The sequence below is a fragment of the Neovison vison genome, chromosome 2 (genome assembly GCF_020171115.1).
Source record: "Neovison vison isolate M4711 chromosome 2, ASM_NN_V1, whole genome shotgun sequence".
NCBI lineage: Eukaryota > Metazoa > Chordata > Mammalia > Carnivora > Mustelidae > Neogale > Neogale vison.
Window position 1 is genome coordinate 211,903,243 of NC_058092.1, and position 14,517 is coordinate 211,917,759.

At 35.7% G+C, this 14,517-nt stretch overlaps 1 protein-coding gene across 2 annotated transcripts in view; it reads left to right on the forward strand.

Annotated features, from left to right (window-relative positions):
• Window positions 1-4,578, forward strand: part of CUTC (cutC copper transporter) — a 32,832-nt gene extending 28,254 nt beyond the window's left edge. For both annotated transcript variants that reach the window (XM_044240298.1, XM_044240299.1), the window contains exons 7-9: window positions 1,316-1,343; window positions 3,196-3,301; window positions 4,084-4,578. In XM_044240298.1, the coding sequence (XP_044096233.1) occupies window positions 1,316-1,343; window positions 3,196-3,301; window positions 4,084-4,198 (249 nt within the window). In that variant the 3' untranslated portion in view covers window positions 4,199-4,578. The remainder of the gene's footprint in view (window positions 1-1,315; window positions 1,344-3,195; window positions 3,302-4,083) is intronic.
• The last annotated feature ends 9,939 nt before the right edge of the window (window positions 4,579-14,517 follow it).

Sequence of the window (14,517 nt, forward strand, 5' to 3'; positions counted from 1 at the left end):
TATTTCTTTGCTGTGCAGAAGGTTTTTGTTTTGATTAAGACCCAGTAGTTCATTTTTGCTTTGGTTTCCCTCGCCTTCGGTGATGTGTCTAGTAAGAAGTTGTTGTGGCCAAGGTTGAAGAGGTTTCTGCCCGTGTTCTTTTGTAGGATTTTTATGGTTTTCTATCTCACATTTAGATCTTTCATCCATTTTAGATTTATTTTTGTGTGCGGTATAAGAAAGTGGTCCAGTTTCATTCTAATGCATATTGGTGTCCAGTTTTTACAATACCATTTGTTGAAGAGACTGTCTTTTTTCCACTGGATATTCTTTCCTGCTTTGTCAAAGACTAGTTGACCATATAGTTGTGAGTCCATTCTGGGTTTTCTGTTCTGTTGCATTGATCTGTCTGTCTGTTTTTGTGCCAGTACTATACCATGTCAATGACTACAGCTTTGTAATGTAGCTTGGAATCGTGATGCTTCCAGTTTTTTCCTTTTCTGGAATTGCTTTGGCTCTTCAGGGTCTTTTGTGGCTCCATACAAATTTTAGGATTGGTTATTATAGCTCTGTGAAAAATGTTGGTGGATAACGTATAATTTTTATTCTGTCACCAGTACCTACCTGTTACTAATAGTTCTACTAAATCTGCATTTGGTTTATATCCTTTCAACTCTCAGTGATACAGAGTATATCCCCAAAACTTATTTAGGAAATATAATGAACATCTGAATACAAATAAGGGAGTTTCAATACCTATCATCCAGAATTATCAGAAATTAATCCATATAGTCTAATTTTATTACATAAAATCCAGTTAAGTTGACTTGTGGCTTTGTTTAACTGATATAATAAGCTAGGGAATTTAGTTGAAGATACAAAATTTGAGGAGATTGCTTTTTTTCCCCCAGTAATTTACTGTTACATTGTGCTCTTTTTTTTCTGCTAAAATCTTGTTTAAATTCAATTTTCATTCCACTCCATACTAAGAACTCAGAATTAGTAAAAAAAAAAACAAAAAAAACCACCCACCTTAGAATTAGTGTTATTTTTCAGTAATGACTTTTCTTAAAGTGATGTGATTGTTCAGTATTTATACTGTAGTCCCCTATTCTTTGTGTTCATCACAGTACAAGTCTTCAAAGCAATAGAAAGAGTTACTGTGCTAAACATCTTATTAATCAATATCCCAAAGAAATAGACATGACTATTGAAAGTTAGATACTAGTACTAATTTTTAAAATTTAATATACTTTCACTCATGCTTCTGTTCTCACTGCCTTATTACCCCATTTGAGAGAAAGATATTAAAATTTGTTTTTTTTTCTTTTTTCAGGCAAAAGGGAGGATTGTGGTAATGCCAGGTATTTAATTATCTATCCATTTGTTAGTGTAAACTGAGGTGCAGTGAAAGAAGAACAAAGGGGGCAGGACAATATGGGAGAAAATATTAATACATGGTATTCAGAGAGAAGAATATGTAATTTGATTAAAACTTTAAGATGGGAGATCTGTGCTGGAATTTAAAACTTCAGATATGGAGAACATTCTACCAGGAATTAGCTCAGAGAGTAGCAAATAGGGAAGTAGATTGTTTGGGGTTGGGGTTTCTCCATGTTTGCTTTCCCATAGTATAGAATTTTGTGAATATGGATGTTCATCTCTGGTGAGACACACCAAGTTTGATACTGCTATAATGAGTTAGGGCCAAATATCCTAGCTGTTATCAAAGTGTAAGCAAATGTTTAGGCAATATCTATGGACAGATATAATACCTACTTGATTCTTGAAAATCTCAGATCACCAAATTCTTCCTTAAAGCCAGAACAATTGGAGCATATGCTCCTGATGATAACCGTAAGATCAACTCGGTGCATACTGGCTCATTAGAGATGAACAATTTTTTTTAAAAGATTTTATTTATTTATTTCACAGAGATCACAAGTAGGCAGAGAGGCAGGCAAAGAGAGAGGGGGAAGCAGGTTCCCTGCTGAGTAGAGAGCCTGATGTGGGCCTCGATCCCAGGACCCTGAGATCATGACCTGAGCTAAAGGCAGAGGCTTTAACCCACTGAGTCACCCAGGTGCCCCTAGAGATGAACAATTTTTAAAGAATTAATAAGAAGATCTAGAATCAGAGTGAGACAAATAGAAAGACAATTTTAATTTTTTCATATTAATTTTCTCAAACATACAAGAAAGTTGGAGATAGCATAATGAATACTCATATATCATTCCCCAAATTTAACATTTTGCCACAATTGTCGTTTTTTACCCTTAGGCATTTTAAAGTGAAAAGTGTCATGACATTTTATCTTTACACATGTTAAAAAAAGTCTTTGTTCTTTCAGCTTCTTAGGGCTCAGTGATATTACTGTACCACTACGAAAAAAGAAAACAAACAAGTTAATGAGTCCAAAAGAGTATGTAAAGTCAAGTTACTTCAGCAACTTGAATAGTTGAAATACCAAGTACATATTTTAATCAGTCATTAAAAACTCTTTATTGAATATGTCCTATATATTAGGAAAGAAGAATATAAAGATGAGTAATTTTATATTTTTAATCTGACATCAGTTCAGAATATGATTGTTTATATAAAAATACTTAAGAGATTATTCAACAAAACAAATGAGTCATTACAAAGTACGGATTGTGCAGTTTTACTAAAGTAGAATCAGATTCTTCAGTGTAAAACAAAGTTGATATTGTAATGAATAAACTGTGTAACACCTTGCATTACTCCAATTTCCAAAGAAGTTTGTGTGTTTTTGGGCTAAAGAGAGAACTTGTGTCTTTCAGACACATCTCTCGGCCTGTGCTTTTGTAGCTTCATTCTCAAATGTATCCTTACTTTTTGTTAATTTGATTTTGCTTAAATTGAGGGGGAGTAGGGATAGATTACTCAGTTATTTTTCCTTGCCCTAAAACAACCTTTTTAAATCATATAAACCAAAGGATGTAGAAGATACTATCATACAGGTTCTATGGTTCCATCATAAGGTTTTATGACCCTATTAGTTGTTCTCCAGAACCTCTAGCCTGTGTCTTTTATCATTTTTTCTAATCTCATTCTAGCTTAGTAGGGAGAGAGTAACTCTTGAGTCAATGAGAAATTTTGGTATGGAAATTTCAGGTAGAGCAGGCAGTCACTATTATTCATTAAATTTCATATAGAATTCTGTTTGACTTAATGGATTACTTATTCTTCCAACAGGGGGTGGTATAACAGACAGAAATCTACAAAGGATCCTTGAGGGTTCAGGTGCTACAGAATTTCACTGTTCCGCTCGGTCTGCTAGAGATTCAGGAATGAAATTTCGGTAAAAATGTATTCTTTGATTCATACAAGAAGGAACAGATTAATCTGTTGTTAGAGGAAAACCTTAGTTGATGGCACGATTAATGAATGGAATGTTTTGAATAATATGTAAGTATTGCAGTCGTTTTTGCAGTTTTTCAATTGCAAAATGGTTTTATCCTGCCTCACATAAGCAGGCTCTTCTGAACATAGGTGAACTTTATATTTTTAAGTCATTGCTGAACTTAGACCACTTAATAATAAACCCTAATTCAGCAGCTGAGCTTCACATGAGTCAGGTATGTATGGATGTCCATTCAACTGTGATTTCCTTTAGCAGAGTTAATAATAACTATGGTGTAAGGATAGAAGAATCATAGTCATTTTTATCCCTCCTACATTTAATACTTAGTCTTCTCTCACCTTTGCTATTTTTAGTTACTTTGAAACTATGCCACCATTAAGAAATTGAAACTATTGAGGGTTTTTTTAAATACTTTAGAAGACTCCTGTAATTTAATAGTTAGTAGTTTATTATTTCTATTTAGAATTGGGGAAAATGAGATGTAAAAGAAACAAGACCCTTAGAACTACATTTTTAGACATAACGTCAAGTATATTGTTAGGTACGTTTGGTTACTAGATGTTTCAAGTAATTAATAAAAATTATGAAATATGGGGATCCAGGATCCTTGACCTACCCATATTCTTGAACCATTAAATAGTCTATAAAATGAAGCACTGGTAGGAGGGCTCATTTAACAACTTATGTAATTATCTGTCTTTTTATTATTTCTGTTGCAGAAATTTCTCTGTTGCCATGGGAGCCTCTCTTTCTAGCTCAGAATATTCTCAAAAGGTAACAGATGTGGCACAAGTAAGGACTTTGAATGCTATTGCAAAGAATATTCTGGTTTAGCCAGACCTCTCTGAGAGACATGGATATCACAAGATGAAGATAGAAGAGTAGTCTGTAATTATGACACAGCTTTAACCTTCTTCTCTGGCCAGGACTGTCACAGTTTGAGTCTCACATGGCCATGGAGAGTGTTTTCAAGAAGACAAAGAATTCGAGCAAATCTACAACCACTTGCTTTGCTTAATCTTGCCAGCCATCTCTATTATCATGGTTAAATGTGGTGTATGCTTCTTCCACAGACAGAGGTTAGTCTGTTTTGTGGAATTAATTGATGAACTGGGAAAACTGGACTGTAAGATATGAATTTAGAGTGTGACTTCAGGGTCAATTTAATAGCAGTATTTTGCTTTTTCATTTGTAAAATAAAAATTTTCATTCTATTCTGGTAGTCTTTTTTAATTTAAATTCAATTTAATTAACATATAGCATATTATTAGTATCAGAGGTAGAATTTTGTGATTATCAGTTGCATATAACACCCAGTGCTCATTCCATCAAGGACCCTCCTTAATGCCCATCACCCAGTTATGCCACCCTCCCACTCACTTCCCCTCCAGGAACCCTTTGTTTGTTTCCTATAGTTAAGAATCTCTTATGATTTTTCCTCCCTCTTTGTTCTTATTTTATTTTTCCTTCTTTCCCCGTATGTTCATCTGTTTTGTTTCTTAAATTCTACTCACGAGTGAAATCAAATAATATTTGTCTTTCTGTGCTTTGCTTAGCATAATACCCTCCAGTTCCATCCATGTCATTGCAAACAGCAAGAGTTCCTTCTTTTTGGCACTGAGTGATATCCCATTGTGTATATTTATATGCACCACATCCTTATCCATTCATCTGTCAGTGGACATCTGGGCTCTTTCCATAGTTTGTCTGTTGTGGACATTGCCAACTGAATACAGTCTGTAGCCAGATATAAAAGGGAAGATATTTTTCTTTCATTTTTCCTTTTTTTATGTACTCATTAGATGGGCAAGACACTAGGATTCAGAGTAAAATGGTTCAGCATAAAAATTTCAATACATGGGAAGCAGGATATAAATGTTTTCAGACTCATAAAGGCAAAAGCTATCTCTAGTATTTACCAGATTACTTCTTCCTCTAGTCCCAGATGGAGAAGTGACTTAGCCACAAGGTTCATCTAACAATTTACAAAGACCTATAGTAATAATTGGGGAGGTTATTGATGTTAGCAAAATAGCTGTTTCTTTCAACTGAGGCCACAGATAGGGAGAATGGATTCTAGTGATGAAAGAGGCTTTTCTTGGAGTGGGTCCCAAATTGTGAAATTCATCACTAGCTTTATCTATCACTTTCATATTTATAATCTCATTTTATATTAACAACACACTGGTAATAGAACTGTAGTTTCTAGTTTAAGAGAGTAACTGAAGAATAATATGAAGAGCTTGCTCTTAGAAAGTTAGTAGTGTGGTCTCTGAATAGTGTGCATAGACTTGGGTACTAATGACTGTGTAGCAGGAGATTTGCCTTTATTCAAATGAGTCCCTTACCTCACTTTTAAAACTTATATTCTTCCCAACTTTTTCAGGTATAATTTCAATGTGGAATATTTGCTGGGTAACTTAAGAAAAAGGAGAGGCAAACTATTAAAAACCAACAGTGTGGGGCGCCTGGGTGGCTCAGTGGGTTAAAGTCTGCCTTCAGCTCAGGTCATGATCCCGGAGTCCTGGGATCAAGCCTCATATCGGGCTCTCTGCTCAGCAGGGAGCCTGCTTCCTCTTCTCTGCCTGTCTCTCCACCTACTTGTAATCTTTGTCTGTCAAATAAATAAATAAAATCTTAAAAAATAAAAATAAAAACCAACAATGACCTCAGTTATTTCTTTTCTTGGTTGTTCAGACTGTTAGTAAAGATAATAAATATTTCAAAAAATAGTTTTCATTATTGACTTTAAATGTTATAGATACAGATATATAAGTATCTCTCTCTCACACACACACACACACATAATCATATTTAGTGTTTTGGCCCAGCCCTCCCCCATGCTTGGACTTTACCATATGATCTTCCAAAGACAACAGCAAGTCATGTTATCATCTCATTTTTATAAATACAGATTAACTAGGGATGTGAGAGGTAGGATGAATTGCTCAAACTTTAACAAAATCAATATTGTTTATGAGACTTGACTGCTAGGCTATTAACCTGAAGTTCAGGTCTTCTGCTTTAAGATGTTTCTGGCATGTGGATGTGCTACAGAGAGCAATACTCCTAGGAAAATCAGACACATCTTGGATATTCTAGTTCCAGTTTAAGCATGAGAAAGTTGACTTAATATTTTGAATATTAATTCCCTCATTTGTAAGTCAGGAATAATAACTAAACCATGGTTCCTGGTTAAATGATATATTCAAACACCAAATACATAGTGAGTACACATTGAGTGTTCTTTTCTTCTAAAGTTTTGTTTTCTTGTTTTTTTAATTTGAGAGAGAGAGCTTGCAGCAGAGGGAGAAGGAGAAGGAGGCTCCACGCTGAGCAGGGAGCCTGATTCAGGGCTCAATCCCAGGACCCCAGGACCCCAGGACTACAACCTGACCGAAGGCAGATGCTTAACCGACTGAGGCAGGCACCCCAGTTCTTTTCTTCTAATTTCGCTTTCTAGTATCAGTCTTTGATAGTTTAAAAGCCCTTCCCAGCAATGTAGGCATTGAGTATTGAAGCTAACACTTTGCCTTCTACTTTGTGAATATAAAAGGAGTATAAGGTAATTCCTACCTTGATTTTATTTTTTCTACACTTTAGTCCTGTTTTTAAATATTTAGTGATTATTTCATATGTAGAAGTTTCCTCTCAACAATATTATAAGTATTTTGAAGGCTAAAGGACCATGTCTGTGTATTTTTATAGATCTCTCATTGCATTCATCAAATTATATACTCATAGTATTGGTTACCTTGCTAGTGGAAAAACAGTGCTGGGTTGGTGGTCCTGACTATATCACTATCTTTGGTAACTATGCTGGGTATTTTTGGTTTAGCCCTCCAAATCCACTCTTTTCTTTGTTCTGTAAACTGAATGCAGCAACATAGAAGTTATTATACACTATTACCAAGTAGGATTCATACTAGGAATGCAATGCTAGTTTAACATCAGAAGTCAAAACACCACGTTGATAGAATAAGCCGTAAAAATCACACAAACTACTCAACACAGAAAAAGCACTCGACAAAATTCAACATCCTTTCATAATAAAAGCACTCAGCAAACTTGGAATAGAGGGAACTTCCTCACCCTTATAAGGAGTATCTTCAACAAAACAAAAACACACAATTAACATCATACTTAATATTTTACTTAAAATAAGAAATAAGGGGTGGCTGGGTGGCTCAGTGGTTGAGCGACTGCCTTCGGCTCAGGTCATGATGCTGGAGTCCCAGGATCAAGTCCCGCATCGGGCTCCCTGCTCAGCAGGGCGTCTCCTTCTCCTCCTGACCTGCCCCCTCTCCTGCTCTCTCTCTCTCTCTCAAGTAAATAAGTAAGATAAAACAACAACAACAAAAAGGAAATAAGATGTTCACGTTCACCATTCCTATTCAACGTTGTACAGAAGGTTCTGGTGAGGGCTATTAGACAAGAAAAAGAAATAAAAAGCATACAGATTGGACAGGAAGAGACAAAACACTGTTTTTAGTGACATGATCTTGTATGTAGATATTCTAAGGTAAAAAAACACAAAAAGTTAAATTTGAGTTCAAGTTTGCAGGATATGAAGTCAATATACGAAATCAGTTGTATTGCTATACACCAGCAATTAACAATCTTAAAATGCAATTAAGATAATTTTATTTATAATAGTATTATCAAAAAAAGAAAATGCTAAGGAATAAATTTAAAGAAGTACTAGACTGTACACTTAAAACTACAAAGCATTGTTGAAAGAAATTTAAGCGGACCTAACATAAATAAAAGACATCCCAGGGTACCTGGGTGTTTCAGTCAATTAAGTGTTCAGCTCTTGATTTCAGCTCAGGTTAGGATCTCAGTTGTGAGCTTGAGCCCCAAGATGGTCCTTGCACTGGGTGTAGAGATGAACTCTCTCCCTCTACCCCTCCTCCCCCTCTCCCTATCCTAAAAACAAAACAACAAAAATCCCATATTTGTAAACTGGAAGACAATATTGTTAAGATAGGAAATACTCTCCAATCGGTCTACAAATTCAGTGCAATCTCTCAAAATTCCAGCTGTGTTTTTTGCAGAGATTAACAAGCCGATCCTAAAATTTATCTGGAAATACAAGAGACCCAGATTAATCAGTCTTGTAAAAGAAGAACAAAGTTGGAAGACTTACATTTAAAAACCTACTGCAAAGCTGCAGTAATTAAGATAATGTGGTACAGACATAAAGGTGAATATATAACTTAATGCAATAGAATTGAGAGTCCAGGAATAAACTCTTACAGTCAATAGATTCTTGACAAGGGTGCCAAAACAATTCACTGGAGAAAGGTCTTTTTAACAAATGGTGATGGGACAACTGGATAACCACATGCAAAAGAATGAAGTTGGACCTTACTTCACATCAAGTACCAGAATTAACTCAAATGCATCATAGACCTAAATAAAAGAACTAAAACATAAAATTCTGAGGAAGAAACAGGAATAAATCTTTGTGACCTTGGGTTAGGCAAAGTACAAATGACATAAGAAAAGCACAAATGACATAAGAAAAAAATGGGTAAATTGGACTTTATCAAAATTGAAAACTTATGCTTAAAGGATAACATCAAGAAAGTGAAAAGATGGGGCTCCTGGGATGGCTCAGCTCAGGTCATGATCCTGGGGTCCTGGGATCAAGCCCTGCACTGGGCTCCCTGCCTGGAGGGAAGCTTTCTTCTCCCTCTCCCTCTCTCTCTACTTGTGTTCTCTTTCTCACTGTGTCTCTCTCTGTCAAATAAGTAAATAAAATTTTTAAAAAATTTTTTTTTAATTTTTTTTTTTAAAAAGTGAAAAGAGGGGCACCTGGGTGGCTCAGGTCATGATCCCAGGGTCCTGGGATTGAGCCCCACATCGGGCTCTCTGCTCGCCTGAGGGCCTGCTTCCCCCTCTCCCCCTCTTCCTGCCTCTCTGCCTACTTGTGATCTCTGTCTGTCAAATAAATAAATAAAATCTTTTTTTAAAAAAGTGAGCAGAGAGAATCAATTATCATATGGTTTCACTTATTTGTGGAGTATAACAAATGGCATGGAGGACATGGGGAGATGGAGAGGAGAAGGGAGTTGGGGGAAGTTGGAGGGGGAGGTGAACCATGAGAGACTATGGACTCTGAAAAACAATCTGAGGGGTTTGAATTGACAGGTGAGTGGGAGGTTGGGGTACCAGGTGGTGGGTATTATAGAGGGCATGGATTGCATGGAGCACTGGGTGTGGTAAAAAAAATAATGAATACTGTTATGCCAAAAATAAATAAAAAATAAATTAAAAAAGAAAAGTGAAAAGACAACCCACAGAATGGGAGAAAACGTTTGCAGATCGTATCTGATAGAGGGCTTATCCACAATATTAAAAAAGTACTTACAGTTCAACAATAAGACAACCCAATTTTAAAATGGGCAAAGGATTTGTATAGACATTTCACCCAAGAAAGCACACAGTTGACCAACAAACAAGTACATGACAAGATGCACAGTGTCATTAATCTTTAGGGAAATCCAAATCAAAACCCCAATGAGAGACCACTTTACACCTGCAAGAATGACTATAATGGAAAAGACTGACCATACCAAGTGTTGGCAAGCATGTGAAGCAACTAGAACTTTCATATACTGCTGGTGGGAATGCAAAATGTTGAAGCTGTTTTGTAAAATAGTCTAGGGATTTCTTGAAATGTTAAACATAGAGTTTTCATATGTCACAGCAATTCTATGCGTAGGTATATACCCAAGAGAATTGAAAACAGGTTCACACAAAGCGTTGTATCCAAATGTTCATTAGCACCATCATTCATCTTCTGGAATTAGAGCATAACCCTTTTGCATCCTTAATGAAAAATCAGTTAAAGACCACCAATACTAAAACCATCAGGTACAAGGCTGAGTAGGAGCTGAATATCCCATAGATTATTTGCTACTCACATGAGTAGGCACTTAACGTTATAATGGAGCTATCTGGTGGTCATCAACTTAATCCAGTGAACAAACAATAATACTAGCAGTGGGAGAGTGTAGTACTGAAAGAATTTGAGAGGGGAAGAGGTCATCCAGAGTACACAAACTAGGTTAGGAATGGCAGTTTGGAGGCCTCCAATGTGCCTCAAGGAAGAGCCCGACTACTTGCAAAGCAGCTGTAACAAAGTGAGGTTCGCCGCTGATGATGCAAGAGTGAACTACAAACACCAGCAGCTCCTAGAGTGGCTTGGAATTTTCCAACTTTCGCATTGGAAAGTCCCATTGCTTGGGGATCTCCTCATTGCCAGGCAAACTGGGAAAGTTCAGTCTCCCTATCAGCTCAGTAAAATTACCTTTGTCTCTTGCCTTCAGTCCTCACATCCCAGCCCCAGTCCTGGAAATTAGATGGCAAGGAATTCAATAACAAGGAAAAAATGTTAAAAGGAATGACTCTCTCTCCTTGGCAGTCACTGGACTCATTGAGCCAAGAAAAGAGGGTGGCTTTAAAATGAATGTGTGATTGTTTTGTGGGCGATGATAATGTTCCAAAATTGAATACACTGAGGTAGCATAACCATTGAATTGTATGCTTTAAGTGGGTGAATTGCATATAATTTATAACTCAGTAAAGCTGTCTTTCTAAAATGTGAGTTTCAGATTCGATTAACTTATTTTAATGCCTGAAGAAGACCAAAAAGCTGTAGGATCTGCCTGAGATGTGGTCAAGGGCAGGGAAGGAGGTTTTATACAGTATGGTTGAGGAAAATGGTGGAAGCAAAATATTTCTAGTTCATTTTCTGTTTAGTTTGCATCTTGATAAGCTGGCTACACTAGGTTGAATGGCTTCCTGTACCTGCCACCAAAAGTTGTAGCCAAGACACCTGAGGAATACACATTCCATCTTCCTGTATAGATGCTAAGTTTCATCCTTGGGTAAAAGTACAAAAATGACATATTTGGATTGTGTTACTCTGATCCCTCATAGAACTTTTTTTAAAAAAATTTCAAACCATGTTGGCATTATGCCACTGGTTTATATTGGAGATGTGATAGAAAATAATTGTATAAAATAATCATGTAGGTGTTTTTGAGGTCCTGGAGGAGACTTTTTTCTCTGTGATAGTCTGAAGAGTAGTTGGGCTTCTAAACAAATAATTTGTTCATATTTTATGTATATGGAATCATGTCACTATCAAGACATTATTTTCTTGTCTGCCTAACTCTTCCTTTCTGAAGCTACCCTGGAAAGATGATACTTTCCTGGCGAGATTGCCAATCATCTAGTTTCACCTCCCCTGCACGTGGAAGAAGGCACATGACCGAGGCTGGCCAGTGGAATGAATGCCTCATTCTTTTGTCCACATGATTGATCCAGACAGAACACAAGGACCATTCAGAATCTTACCAAGGATTTTTTCCGGAGCTCTGAGAAAAGAGATGTTCTCCTTACTTTAGGATTACAGGCTGTAACAACCCTGTAAGCCTAGAGCTTTTGTAGTCATCTTTACCATCAAGTTTGAAAATGAAACTAACACAGAGGTCAATGTCCTGAGGACATAGTTTGACTCTCTGGACCATCTATGCCTAAAGATAGTTCCATTGATGGTCTTTTCTATTAGATGAGCAAATACATTTCCTTTTAAAAAAAATAACAGTTTGATTTGGATCTAACACTTGTAAGCAAAAGAGTTATAGCTAATACGGTTATTAAGTACATTTTCTCCTTTAATCTACATGTAGGAACCTCAGAGTTAAATTTGCATCCCACCTATAGCAAGTGGACAAGATAATATTGAATGAATTTTGTGCAGCCTGTTTGTCCTTTGTTTCATCTTTTTCTATCCTTTTTTCTTCATTCATATATTTTATCTTGTTATATTTTATGTATGTCATTTCTCTCAGTGTTTACATACTTTGAAGTAGTCCGTTATTGTTTCTGTGACGATAAGGCGTTTATAAAGCCATCCTATTTGGAATCTTCGCAACCCACTCACAAGGGTCCATTCACATGATGCCAAAGAGATAACCCTTCCATTTTTATAGATCAAAGGGAAACAGTTGCCTGTCATGTCAAAAGTCATTATTATGAGATGGGACGCCTGGGTGGCTCAGTTGGTTGGGCGGCTGCCTTCGGCTCGGGTCGTGATCCTGGCGTCCTAGAATCGAGTCCCACATCCGGCTCCTTGCTCGGCAGGGAGCCTGTTTCTCCCTCTGCCTCTGCCTGCCATTCTGTCTGCCTGTGCTCGCTCTCTCCCCCTCTCTCTCTCTGATAAATAAATAAAAATCTTAAAAAAAAAAGTCATTATTATGAGAATGGCAGATTTTATTTATTTAGCCTCTGTCCAGCACTGTAACTCCTGTTCTATAGATGCAGCCTCAACAGTAAAAGAATTTAAAGTTGACATTATATGATTGAAATCATACATTTTTCCTTTAAATAAAATACGAGCTTCTTCAAACTCTTTTTGCAAAACCACTTGGTAGCCCTTCTCAAATATGTCCCCAAATGATAAGTAAAAAAGCCAAGTGTGAATAAAAGCCCTCTCCCAAAATTGCTACATGTATATGTGAACATATGTAAACACACAGAGAAATGCATTTTACAGTCTTACAGTAGACTTAAAGGTATTTATCCAGCAAATTTTCGTGGGCCCACTAATTTGGCCCTCTTCATGCTCTCAATTCACAGAACTGCCAATAATGATAATAGTCCAACCATAAATTACAAGAATGCATTTGGCATTATGAATTTAAACAACTTCATAATAAGAAGGCCAACGTATGTTAGTACTTTCTCTTACCTTAATAACTTCAGATTTTTCTTATCAACAGTTTCTTTTGATCAACAGATTGCTTTGGTGCTATTTTCAGGGAGCCAGTGTTCTACAGAATTCAACATCTTATATATATTTTCACTTGTTTCCTTCAGTCCTCAAGTTCTCCTGAAAGCAACCTTAACAATTCCTTGTATATACTTCCAGAAATTTTTATAATTTACTTGTATTTAATTGCTAGTAAAGCTATGTGATTTCCTGTGTGATAATTACTATTTTTGTCAGATATGTTTCCTGTTTGATTGCTTTCATATTAATATTTGAGAATATAAAATTCTCTTGAAAATTAAAAAAAAGTGATATAAACATTTCTGTATGTTTGGGTATCACTCCCCCCATCCCAGGACTCAGAAGAGTATTTTTCTCTCTACCGTATATCTTTTTATGCCAGTCCATTTTTTTCTGTTGTCTTATGGCCTACCAAGAATGTATGTTATGACAACTAATGAATCATTGAACACTACATCAAACACTAATGAAGTACTATAAGTGGGGTAATTGAATTTAAATTTAAAAAAAGAAAAAAAGAATATACATTATGGGAGGAGGTGCAATAAAGACCCAAATTAATTACTTCTTTTCTATACTAATATTCTGCTGTCTAAAAAATGTTTAACAATTCATCCTATTTCTCTCTAGCTTCTCAAAAGTTAAAAGATTATCCTTTGAATTTACTAGAAACATTATTCTGTACCATCAGTAACATTTACTATTTTTTAAAGTATATACTGTTTTTTAAAACTATATGAAACTTTTTAGTAGATGACTCTTTTTGGGGGAGGCTTTAAGCCTAATTCAATGAGTTCATTCATTATTTAAATCTATTTGCAATTTGTTTATTCTTCTGGAAGAGTTTTGTTATATTTCAGGCTTTAATAATTAAAAGGCGTATAGGTTTATAATAAATGATGGTATTTTAAAAATTAGTGCTAATTTAATCTTCTGTACATCCTACTTGGTCTCTGGTTATTCTAAAAAGATTTTTGTTTTAGCAGTACAAAAATATACAGATTACCTTTGGTGGGAGAATTGGGGAGTAATCATCTTATTACTTTATAATTATAGTTTTTAGTTTTTGCTATAGGAACATGAATTCCTAGACCACATTTTAAAATATGAAGGAAAAAGCAATCTTTTTACTGTTACCACTTAAATCTCAGTATCTGTTTTAAAACCTTTCTCAAGTTCATCTGTAATCATTAACTAAAGTATATGACTCTTTACTTATCCTGAACATTGAACTTTTGCATATATTTCAAAATTATGTAATGTAATCATTTACAACTTAACATCTACTTACTAAATAAAAATGATACAGCATTTTTCTTTTTTTTTTGCCAGGTCATTCTGGTCA